This window comes from Myripristis murdjan, chromosome 9 (genome assembly GCF_902150065.1).
Source record: "Myripristis murdjan chromosome 9, fMyrMur1.1, whole genome shotgun sequence".
In the NCBI taxonomy this organism is placed as follows: domain Eukaryota; kingdom Metazoa; phylum Chordata; class Actinopteri; order Holocentriformes; family Holocentridae; genus Myripristis; species Myripristis murdjan.
The window spans coordinates 3,312,504-3,325,586 of NC_043988.1; the positions used below are offsets into that span (position 1 = coordinate 3,312,504).

At 38.7% G+C, this 13,083-nt stretch overlaps 1 protein-coding gene across 2 annotated transcripts; it reads left to right on the forward strand.

The window, feature by feature from the left end:
- sub1b (SUB1 regulator of transcription b) lies at nucleotides 1–11,537 on the forward strand. 2 transcript variants are annotated; one of them, XM_030059769.1, is made up of 5 exons: nucleotides 1–136; nucleotides 5,519–5,588; nucleotides 8,689–8,808; nucleotides 9,718–9,826; nucleotides 10,122–11,537. In XM_030059769.1, the coding sequence occupies exons 2-5, from the start codon at nucleotides 5,520–5,522 to the stop codon at nucleotides 10,199–10,201; spliced, it is 378 nt and encodes a 125-aa protein (XP_029915629.1). In that variant the 5' UTR covers nucleotides 1–136; nucleotide 5,519; the 3' UTR covers nucleotides 10,202–11,537. The 2 variants fall into 2 exon arrangements, with proteins under 2 accessions (XP_029915629.1, XP_029915631.1); XM_030059771.1 differs by having other exon boundaries at nucleotides 51–136; nucleotides 5,516–5,588.
- The last annotated feature ends 1,546 nt before the right edge of the window (nucleotides 11,538–13,083 follow it).

Sequence of the window (13,083 nt, forward strand, 5' to 3'; positions counted from 1 at the left end):
CCAGCTGCTACCTTCATGTAGCGCGGCTGTGGAGACTCCAATTCCCACAGTTCCTCACAGCAGAGCAGCGAGTTCTTCCGACCGGAAGTGAAACTGCTTCCCGCTTTTCGCCAACATCCCCGCAACTTCGTATCATGTAAGTATAAACAATTCGAGCAGCACTAACTAAAGCCTCTCTGAGCTAAGGCATCTAGCTAAGAAGCCAGTGTGTTACTGCAGTGGAGTTGAATGGCGAACCTTAACTGATGTTATCTGGTGATGCGGGTTAGCAGCGAGCTAAGCTACCACAGCTGAGCTAGCCAGGTAGCTCCTAGCTTGCTGACTAACGTGCATATCTAAACAGTGCGAGCTCAAGTGCAGCAGCCACTGGCGTTGTCTTCATGTAGGCCTGACTGACGGCCAGTGATGCTGCAGTATCATGTCTGACAGCACATTGGACGATGTGAGGTGTTTTTCTTGAAACGGTTTAAGCAGAAGAATGCTAGTTTGTCCTGAGGAAGCCAGCTTGTCCTGACACATGTTATTTCTGAATTCAAGGAAGTGATTCCACAGTTAAGGGCACATCACAAACCCGTCGGTAGTCAAGCGTGTCAGTACGCACACTTCCTTTCCTGGTTAATTTCAGCTGCGTTGCATTTACATAACTTTGAAATAGGAGGCCATTAAAATGTCGGTAGTTTTCAGCAGTGGCGTGTCCAGACTTCTTGGACTGGGGTTGCCCAAGTGGAGCACAGAGTCAACTGAGGTTGGCACCAAGCAACACGCTGCTGCCCCACACCCCTCCTCTTATACTGACTCAGTGCACGGACTTTGCTTGAATAGCCTAAAGTTGCACGGTAACCTAAATTAGCATCATTTCATAATTTCCTTCAGCACATCTTAAAATGGACAAATAATGAGAATCAGGTCCGATCTTGCATTATGTATCATGCCAGTTAGAGCTGGGCGACATGGACAGAATCATATTGCGATGTCCTTTACCAAATACCTCTGCTGATATTGTGACAGTATTGTATGGATGACCTTTTGCCGCTTTCATAAGATATTTACGCACAAGATTTTTGTTAAACAGACATTGGTAATTTGCATATGATGACCAAGCAGAGACAGATAACAAGACAGCTAGAATAGTCTATTAAATTCAGGAAACGCTATAATGTAATGCTATAATACTGCCTTTAAAACCAGGAAAACACACCACTTCTGCTACAGTATTACAATAACTGATATCCCAGACAATATCTAATTTCATGTTACAATAATGATAAGATATCAGTACATTGCCCAGTCCTAATGTCAGTCATAACCATATGAAGCAGCAATGGGTTTGTTCACTGAGCAATTCTTCCAAAAAAAAAAAAAAAAAAAAAAATCCCAAAAATCAGAAATAGCTCTGAAGTGTGAAGCTGCCCACACATGATCAGTGGTAAAACTGTTCTGTGCTGTAAAGTGTGAAGTGCGCTCTGAGTGCATACAGTCGCATTCAAGATACCAACAGCCAAAACTGAACGTCTTGTGTTATATGCTGTTAATTAAAAAAATAAATCTCGCAACCTTGGACAGAAACAAGACGTTGCATTGAGATGGACAGCAGGCAGACAATGCTTCCAGGTTTATTTTCTTACACTGCTAATAGCCAAGATAGTGACGGTTGATGCTGACTCTGTGCCCAACCTAGCAGGCAGCATAGCTCAGGATGCTTATCATGTGGAAACACTTGAGCCTCTCTACCCTCATTGCGACTCCCACATCCAGCATTATTCACATTTTGCATGAAAAAAAAAATGATGGAAACGGCAAAATTTGAAAGTGACAGCATCTCTCCCAGCCCCGAGCACAGTGTAGGCCGATCTTCTGCCCCTGTTAACGTCGCCACGACTCGTCCCAAACACACCTGTTCCAGACAAGTCACCACTGTCAGTCTGGCTTTGATTCATTATGGCTATCAGACTGTAGATACTCTGCATGGCTATACAAGACCCAACTCGCTGAGGAAATGAATTAATGAATTATGACGTCATGAACCATTCCTCTGACTTAGGCAATTAATTTGCATACTGTGACACAGGCAATTAATGAATTTGCCTACTGTGACGTAGGCAATTACTCACACACACGGAATGGGTGGGGGGGTTGGTGGGGGCATCACACTGCCCTGTGAACTGCTGTTAACGGATGTGGTGCTGTGCATTACCTGACAGAGAATACCTCCCTTCTATCAGTCACTAGCCTATTAATTTACCACATAACTATCAGTGAGCCACAGTAATTGCTAAATTGAAATATGCCACAATAATGAACAGAAGGCTAATGCAGTCGTTGATGGCATGTATTCAGTTTCACCTTCATATGTTCAAGCTGTCCTTGCATAGAACTCTTTACATGGTTTGCAGCAATATAAATGTATTCTAAAATTTGCATGAAGTCTATGGTAATTTAACATCAAGTAGTTTGTTAGTGATTTTTTTTCCCTAGAAGTAGCAACATTCTCTTAAATGTCTCTGCTATTGTCATGTGTGTGCTTATTTGTGTGTATATAGATATAGATATAGATAGATGTAGATATAGATATTCCCTTTGCGGATGAATAAAGTTTTATCTATCTATCTATCTATCTATCTATACACGATAGGTAGCATTCACTACAGACAGATGTGGTGTTGTGCATCACCTGACAGATCAGGGGAGAAAATGGAAACAACATTAACGTTAAATAAATGTTCATTTAAGTTCAGCAATTTTGTGTCTCATTTGTTAAAAAATTATTGGTTCAGATAATCAGATGCACAAAACAAAGCAAAACATATCAGCATTATTATTATTATTTTTTTTTTTTAAAAAGCCATGCACTCCGTGGTGATGTCTGCAGGAGGACAGGACAGTTTCTGAAGCCTTGACACTGACAGAGACACAGCTCTACTGTTTAAACATACTAAAATTCATTAACTCATCTATTTTTAATAGCTGTTATAGTCTATAGGCTTTTTTGCTGTTCAACAAACTATAGAATTTTCTATCTATATCTATAAAATTGCTCCAAAATATAAAATAATTTAAATGTGGTTATGCATTGATCTTCATTTAATGCATTTCTTATGTTCTTTGACTTTAGAATGTATGAGTCCATGTGCTGAACAGTCAATTTGTGGACTATGACAATGAGAAAGCTTTTGTTTATGTTGGTAGGAGTGTCCTCAGCCATTTGTAAAAATTTCTCTGACCTAAGAGAAAAGAAAAAATAAGAAAACATTAGTGAGTCCCAGAAATCAGTGGGTACCAACAAAATGAGAACAAACGATGGATAAGAACAACTCCTGTGTGTACTAGGTGCTAAAACAATTGTGTTCCTACTCTAACAGACTTGCCTCTCTTAGCTGCAGTTTGTTCGCAAAAATTGTATTGATTTTGGGGTAATATATAAATAAAATCTAGGTCTATCTAACAACTTAGCTTTCATTGTCCTCTTTACATTTATGCAAATGCAAGAGGTGATGTTACTGGCTGTCATTTTGTTATCAGCCACAACAAACAGATAATTCTTGGTTGTCATTATCGGCACTGAAATTCCATATCAGTGCATCACTAAATATGAGTTTTGTAGTTTCATCGACCAGAAAAATGTAATGAGGAGCTATAATCAAAAAGCTAGTTAACTATTTCATTATGTAAAACCATGTGTCATGGAGGGACAAGAGAATGCAAGTCTTAATTCCAGCCAGTTGCTACACCACATGGTTTCACTGACCCTTCCTTTAGACAGAGCAGGAACTAATCACTGAAATCAAATGATATAGATATCCATGACACATGGTTTGAGAGCCCTGCTCCACATGGAAAAGGGAGCATCTGCAATTAGAAGCAATATATTTTTTAAACTGTGGTTGCCTCTGTAATCTAGTAAAATCTTTGAAATCCATATTTTTGGCTTACATATTTAAATTTGCTTTTACTTGGCACTGCCACAGTACCTAAAGCTCTGTTAAAAATAAATAGAGCAGCTATTACTTCTTTGTTTTTAACCTTGTGTTAATGATGGAGTGTGGATACCTGACCCGAGCTCTTCGGCTTGGGCCAGGTTTGCACAAAAATTTAGAAATGATGTTTGAGTTTGGTATGGGTTGGGTCAGGTCAGTGTTATTTTAGTGAAACTCTAGTGTAGGGCTGTGTGATATGACCTACATCTCATATCCCAGTATAGGTCATTTTACATCCCGATAATAATATATAGCACGATATAGCACATTTTCAGTAAATTCCATGAATAAATGGTTTATATAAAATGTTCCCTTGAAGAGGCCTATTTCTTATTACATTTTGAATTATACACTTGACAAATAAAAGGTAATTAATCATATTATTATTTTCCTCCTATTATCTGGAACATTTGTGCAAATTTTGTTATGCTGCCAGCTCATCCCTAAAGTCTACAGAGTGCAAGGAGTCACTAAATTCACTGTGAGAAATAAATCACGTTGCTTTGGAGTGAATGTTTTGTCTCAGTGGCTGCAGCCATGACTTCTGCTGTTTTTCTCTGAGCTTCATTAGTGCAGAGTTAATAAAATGACACTGCTGTCAGTGTTTTAGTGATCGGTGAAGTGTGACACTCACACCGTGTCCACCACAGCGTAGCTGCTGCTATACTGCATACAAATTAAATTATGCTGTTATTATGTGTTATACTAATTTATTTAATAAATAATTTATTTTGCATATGCTCATGTGTGCTCAATGCTCAGCAGTCCAAACTGCAGAAAATAAACTCCCATGTTAAATCACAGAAGAATTTGTTTGTAACACAATGAAAAAAATGACAAACAAAACATGCAACGATAGTTTTTCTACCATCACGTGATATATGTAGTCATATTGCACAGCCCTCCTCTAGTGTAAACAATAAAAATGATGGACCTACTGTCTGTTGTGGGCAATCTCCTGGATAGTGCTGGAGTTTATGTGATGACGCTTAAGGACACACGTAGGCTATTTCAGGTGGTAAATGTAACCTAGTGATGGAGGCTTGGGTCGGGTACAGACACACAAAAAGAATTGGGTTTAGGTTGAGCTTAGTTACTATGATCTCGAGCTCATACCAGGTTCAGACATAAATATGTGGACCTGGTCTGCACTGTAGTTCACGAATCAAGACTGAACTGTAATGAGAAGTTTATAGCACTCTGGTTTGAGATGGATTTCCATTTGAATATTCTTACTGGCCTTCATTACTCTTTCAGGGCCACAGTTGAAGGATAGTTTTCAAGGAGATGTGTGTTACACAATTTATGTCTAACAAAATCTCTAACAGCATCCCAAGAGACGGTTTGGAACAGAGCCACACCTCCTGTACGTTCATGTTACTTGCGACTGACTTGCGACACAGGGAATAGAGGCTTCTTTAAACCAGGCGTACACCCTGTAGGAAAGAGCTGCTAGCCATATTTTGTTTGTGTTCCCTCGAATGAACACTTGGTGGCAGTGTTGCACCACACAAAAAAATCTTTCTTGATCTCTCTTTGAACAGAATGCCCAAATCAAAGGAAGTGTTGTCGTCCACATCTGGAAGTGACTCTGACAGCGACGTGGAGACCAAGGTATGCTCTTCACTCTGCCTTCTGATAACCCATTTGCTTTTCTTTTTGTTGCAGTTTGTGTATAACTTTACATTCAAAAAGAAAGCAGATCATATTCCGAGTTATAAAGAGGCATCCACTCAAACCTGTGTCGCGTAACCCACAAAAACACAATCCAACCCCATCATTTTGAGTTCAAAGACATCAGTTTTACCTGGGATGATAGGGCTGTCTCCTTTTTTTTATCAAAGTTATATCAAATAAATACAAAGTAAGATGGAATTTGCTCAGTCTAATCCAGGGAGCCAATGAAGCGATGCAAAAATAGAGGTAATATGCTCTCTGGGTAACAGCCTGGCAGCCACATTTTGGACTAATTGAAGGTGAGGCAAAATAGCTTGATTAAGGCAGGTGAAGTGGGAATTACTGTAGTCTTGGCTGGAGAAAATGAATGTAGTAGTTGACAGTTACAAATGTTTTTAATATTTAAGTGGGGAAAGATATGACTGAACAAGCTTATTAACATGTTGGTCCGATTGACACCATGGCTCTTGGCGACTCTTGGCACTAGTTTTGATACTAATACACCGATCAGGCTTTCTGACAAAATAATCAGGGCAGAAGAGTTTTTTTGTTTTGTCTGGGTTAAGGTGGAAAGAATCAAATCCAAATTCTTGCTTACTTATCTCAAGCACCAAGTACAGAGCCTCAGAGGGCTGGATTACACATCAGGCCATTAAGGCAGGCTGTTAAGTTGTTCACTTAAAGCAAATTGAACTTTGGTAGTGTTGGGTTGTATTATATTCAGTCCACATGATGGTGATACATCTTCAGTAGTTGCTCTGTGCTCCCCAGGGTGCTACCCACAATATCATATTTGCATTTCTCCACTCACTTCCATAGCAAAATATCTCACAATATAACACTTTTTGCGCAAAGCTGGTTACCGTATTTCCCCAATTAATCGCCCGGGCGTTTAATACGCAAAATCAACTTGGACCCCGGGCGTTTAAAAGAACCAGGCAGCTTTTCGCTGCAGGCCTTTATTTATTTTTGCACAGACCTGCACCAGGCCATTATTGTGATGATAGTTACTGTCCAACATATTGTTAGCACAAAAGTACTGTAAGGTATAAGGTAAACATATCTGTACATACAAACATAGTGCAAACCGTCAAATTGGCGCGTTGCAAGTTGTTCCCTCTGACACCGCTGTCAAAATAAGACTTAGTCGGTCGATTTAAGATTACGGTACACCCTTTTTTTCTAACGTTAGCTAGCTCTCTTATTTTGACAGAAAACGGAAGTACCGCACAGTTATTGTGCGGCTAACTGTTTACTTCTGCAAAAATAAGGTCAATAGCCTTATTTTGGGTTTACCTCAATATAATGCAAATAGTCGCCCCGGCGGTTATTCGGGTGGGCGTTTAATACGCAAAATGGGTGCAGACCCTAGGCGTTTAAAAGAACCAGGCGGCTATTTGCGGCCCGGCGATTAATTGGTGAAATACGGTATGCCAATACAAAACAATAACAAGTCCCGGTACCCATTTTTTGAGGTAATTATATGTCTCTTGTTCTGTCATTTAACTCTTTGAAGTGGAAAGTAGATCCAGCAGGTAGCATCTACAGTAGCATGCACAGTAACCATGCGCTAGGAAGAAACAACCTGATTGTAAAATCCGCTGCCAGACCTTGTTTTTTTTTTTTAATTTTATTTTTATTGTACTGGCATAATACACTTTGTTCACATTTGTTTATATGCTAAAAATGTTAAGTTTGGAACTATAGGGCCTAACTACAAATAAACAAAAGTCAAAGACAGTAAACCCTAATACAGTGGTGGTAAATACTGCTGCTGAATGAGCAATTGTGTCATCTGTAACTGAAGATATCCTTGCTCATCCGTACATACAGGCAAGCATGCACCCCAAACAAGAAACCACGTGAACTTACAACTTATGTGTCCAGAGTTAACTAGTCAAATTGCCTCAAGCTCTATCTGGATTTTTGCACGTTTGTGTCTCACCAGTGGCTGTCAGTCACTGATAAACAGACCCAGGGACATTCAGTACTCTTGGTTGGCCCTGCTCCTAGCAAAAAGTAGAAAAACGTTACTATTCAGACATTCGTTTCAGAGGTAGAAGCCTTAAAAGACACATCTTTTCATACAAAATCTCTTCTGGAGTAGTAACAGCTATGAATATGACATTGTCACACCTGCTTGGATAGGCAGGTTTTTTCTCATTAATGTATTGTAATCTCTACTGCCACAGTTACATCCAGCTGAAGAAAGAAAAAAAATTATATCACCATTACAGTGCTTTTATAAACATCTGTGGCGCACCACTTCAAAAGCAGTGCAGCCACTGCAAAATAAGAGGCTGTTTAATGTGTAGATGGATAGAAGTAATTTAAATACATCTATACTGCTGTGCCAGCCACACATCACTTTACCAGCGAGTCGACAGCAGGCCTTTATATATTGCAAATAAGCTGCCCCTCCACCCTCTTGCCAATATTAATTTGTCAGGCTGTGAGAAACACTGAATAGGCTGGTTATCCAGTTGAATATTCCTCGATGCAAAAGGTTGACATTTGTGGGAGCAGCTGATCAATACAGGCAAAAGGACAAAAACATGATTAAGATATTTTAATATGGAAATTTGAGTATACACTCTGTTGTTAGGACAGCAAGAACCAGACATTTCAACAATTTAGTCATTTGTTTATTATGGTTTTGTTGATGATAATGTCTTTTTAGCTATTAGCAATTACACATGTTTAAAGTAGTACTAAGGCCAAATCACTTTTCAATTTCCTAAATGATCTGAGGCATAAGAACATATTGGAACATAATAAGAACATACTGATCAGTCTAATTTTTTGGCAGTTTAGCACAGATTTGTGTGTTCATACTGTTTGTGAATGATGCACTTTCTATTGGTAATATTTTCTAGTCTGACCACACACATGCTCCAGGCACAGGTATTTACAGGCTGTGAGAGATGTATTTACACTTTTGTCAGGTTTGGATATTTTTAATTTTGAAAGGTCAGTGTCCTCTGTCCTCAGAATGTCTGTGCCTTAAGCTGAATATGGACAACTTCATCTTTTGTAGGCTAAGAGAAAGAAGACGAGTGCACCAGAGAAACCAGCCAAGAAACCAAAGAGCGGAGAGAGCTCCAGGCCAGGCGGCTCATCCAAAGGCAGCAGTAACAGTGATGACAACATGTTCCAGGTGGGTGTCATCCTCGATACAAGTCCAGCACAGCCATCGCAGAAGGCTCTCAAAGCCTTGCAGGAAACACAGGAAATGTCAAGCCTTCTAACATTTTGAGCCATTTACCAGTAGCGGCCTTCAGTTTATTTGACTTCAGTTTTGGCAGTTTTCTGTGGAAATAAGCTGTTATTTATCTATTGCAGGAGATATGTTTTGTGCCATGAATAAACTAATAAATTAACACTAACAATATTTGCAATAATTGGGTGGAGAAATCAGAAACAGATGATTTAAATATTCATAAAGTTTATTTCTGCATCAGTTGTTCATAGAACATTCAGATGTGTATTACCCCCAAAATACTACCTAAGGCAGGGTGGACGGTGACCAAAATTTTCCACTGACTCTCTAAGCCAGTAACTTTCCAAATTCACAGGCCCTGAAATACTTACACATATTTATCTATATATCTATTTTTCTATATATCTATATCTCTCTTTCTCTCGCTCTATGTCTATTTGTCTATCTATGATAAAATCCGATGACAGGAACATGGCTTAGGAGCATGAGTTGACTGTCATGTCTTACTGCAAAACATGCCAGTTGTAACTACTTGAACTTGACCAAAGCAATACCTCAGAAGAAGCAAATAATATGAGGAAGCTATTTGATTTAAGAAAACAAGGTTTATTATGCTTATTAGTGGACACACAGAGTAGTGAAAGGAACACAGATAGGCAGTAGGTTGTATGTCTGTTCTGAATTCTTCAGGCAGGCTTCAAAACTTGAGAATGGGGATAGGGCCATATAAATAAAAGACATGATGCACCAGCACCTGTCAGTGGAAGAAAAACTTACTGTCAGACAAAAAACAGACAAAAAAAAAAAAAAAAACCCTGTTGAGCTTGTATTTATTGGTTATTGCAGATCGGTAAGATGAGGTATGTCAGCGTCAGAGACTTCAAAGGCAAAGTTCTGATTGACATCAGGGAATACTGGATGAACCAAGATGGAGAGATGAAGCCAGGAAAAAAAGGTAATCAAATCAATTTGGTAGCTACTAACTACTGTTGTCTTTGACCTCCTCCAGTATACCCTCTTTGTTATGTCTTATTACATGTATATATGTAGTATGTATGATGTATGATGGTCTATAGTTTGTACATTAGTGTTGATATAGCGTATCATATGGTACATAAGCCTTTTAGACAAGCTTGTGTTTAAAGGCTATAAAAGCTTAGTGTTGCATCATCTTAAATTTTGAAAACAATGCTAGTACTTGGATTGATTTCTGTCTGACCTTAGAAACCCATTTTGAAAATTACTTTTAGGCATTTCCCTGAATCCTGAGCAATGGAGCCAACTGAAGGACCAGATTTCTGAAATTGACGATGCCATCAAAAGAATATAGGCACCCTTTCCAATGCTGTGTTGAGTTAGTTGAAAACTGTTTGCCAGAAGGGTTTTGTAAAAAGATTTAAATTCTTTTCTAACTCACTTGTTTCATTTGCAGATGTATAGAACTAGTGTCTTCTGCATGTACTCTGTAGTTTGTTCATTGTGTACCCTGTTGTTTTTGAACAGTTGTAGTAAAAGTGTGGGTGGATGAGTAGGTGGTTGATTATTACAATTGGTGGGTAGGTTTGAATGAGAGTGAATTGTTCTTTTTATTGAAATACTTAATAAAAGCCAGTAAGGCTCAATATTGGTTGCGTAGTGTGAAATTATATTTTCTTTCCAATATTTCAATTCATATTTATGGTATGAGTATCATGTGCAGGTATAAAAACCCTAGAACTGTTTCTTTTTATTACATGACCTTTGTTATATGTAACGCTTAATAGAAGTGCTGAGTGTGAGCATTAAACCCAGATAGTTTAATTACAATGAGTTGTGTAACATTCAGTTTTCATGTTAAACCTTCACATTATTAGACTGACAGTGCAACACGGCTGAGGTATTGAAAATAAAAGACTTTGTTGAACACAGCTTGGCACATTTTGCTCTTGACAGCACTGAAACACTGCTGAGTCATGTTGGAAGTGATATCCAAGTCCAATCAGTGCCTTTGAGTCACCTGCTAATAGGGTTAGCTCACGAGAGCTAGTTCTACTACTAGTTCTCGCAGTTAATCCTAAATTTCCAATAACTGGTCATTCCCTAGAAACCTGATTTTTTTTTTTTTTTTTTTTTTAATGTTTGAGGACTAATGACGTGTTTTCAGTCACCACTATAATTTTTCCTACCCTAAAGTTACCCATATTTGTTTTCCTTAAGGCAGCAGTACTGTTGTGCTTTGATGAGTTGAAACTGGATGCAGTGAAATGCTCTCTGCTGGAATGGTCTCTAGATCTGTGGTTTATGAATGGTGATGACTTTGTTCACCTCAGAAACAGAGCCTTGTAAGGTGGGTGTTTAAACCAAAAATTCATATTTGCAAATCAAAGGATTTTGATGACATGATGTGAAATCTTTGTACCCTACACGATTTGCAATGTAAAATTTGGGAAAATTGTAGTTAATGGGTCAAACATTCAAAATCACTGGTGTGGGTGTTGAAGTGGCTGGGATCAGCTACTGCAGATTGTCACTTGGCACCACATGCAGCAGTAAATAACAAGAAGGATTAGAGTGACAACTGCGTAACAATGATATGGCCTATTAGTCCTGCAACACTTCAAAGGTCATGAGAAACCTTGTAAATGGTTGTATACATCTGAACAATAAAAGTAATGTGGGAAAGGAAAGTTTCTTGATTTATTTCTTCATATATATTTTATGGTCATATATACGGCATAGTCAAATGGAAAATGGAAACGTCTCACCAAATGTGATCTGCTTGACAGATTTTTGCTAGAGAGATGAGATTCTCAAAGTTTTGATGACTGAGGGCCAATTTAGGGACCCAACATTGGATAGAGGGCTGTCTAAAACAAAAAAAAAGAAAAAATTGAAAATATGATAATTCCAAAACAAATCTCTTAAATAACCTTTTATAGACTAAACGTTTTGAATCATGTGAGAAAAGTATTTTGTGTTTTCTGGAGAAGGAAAAAAAGTCCTCTTTGTCCCTGTTTAGATGCTTTAAAGATAAAGGCACATGTCTACAATCTATACTGGAAACGGTTTGCAGCCAGTGATGTAAAATAAACAAAATTTGTAGATAAACAGGCTAAAACAGATTTGTGGAAACTGACTGATGGGCAGTTCAGCCTCTTCGAAATTGTTCAACCTTAGTTGTGCAGCTTGTCGTACATTTTAAGATTGTTAACAAAGTTAAATTCGCTGTGTGTGGCTTTCACCTGCTTGCAGATCAGATACATCACTTTATCTGACCTGTGAGGTACAATGAAGTGCTGAGCGTCTCCATTTCTCCTGAAACTTCCTTTTCTCCTCAATAAAACTTTTTTTTTTTTTTTTTTTTTTTTTTTTTTTGCACAATGGCCCCAGCTCTTCCATGTTGCCAACAGGCTAACCCTGCAGTGATGATGTAATCTGTCTTGCGAGGTGGCTCAACAGTCAAACACAACTCGTGAAATGCCTAGTTGCCATGCAGCCATTCCTAACCTGACAGCTTAGCCCAGGGGGCAGTTTTACCATTCTTAAAAGCAAAGTACTGTGTGATGTTGGTTGGTCTAAAACTGCATTGGAACCGAGCCATGCATTTCATCATGTCACCTTAACTCATTGCAGGCCACCAAAAACATTTCTGAGAGCTGCCATTGGCCCATGGGCCGCACTTTGAGAATGCCTGATCTACATGTTATCCAGCAGCACTGCTCACATTTATTCTGTCCCCATTCCTTTGAACCCCCTTAAACTCTCCTTATCTTGTCTAATTCTCTCTAAATATCCTCCCTTCACCTCTCTCCTGTCTCCAGGGTAGGAAGGTTGGTTTCTTTATCTCAGGTCAGGTTTATTTAAAATTCAAGGAAAAGTTTTAACCCTGTTGGATGGCTCCAGGATTTCTCAGTGGGCGAGACAGATTTCCCCTCGACTTAACTTCTTTGGCTCAGTTTGCAGCACAGTATAATAAGGTTCCTTGTGTAGGTGCATTCAAGTCCCTGGGGCCAGATGCATAAACTGTATGTATGCACCAAAATATGCCTACTCTGTTTATACAACATTTTATCGTATCTCCAGCCTATTATTTCAAACCAGCGAGTTTTGAAATAAGATTTAGTTTAATCAGTGAGCACGTGTTGTCATAGTAGCCATTGATTGCATATGCACGGTCTTGTACAGGACTATTTATTATATTGTGAGTGAAAATATAAAAGCACTGTGCGATAT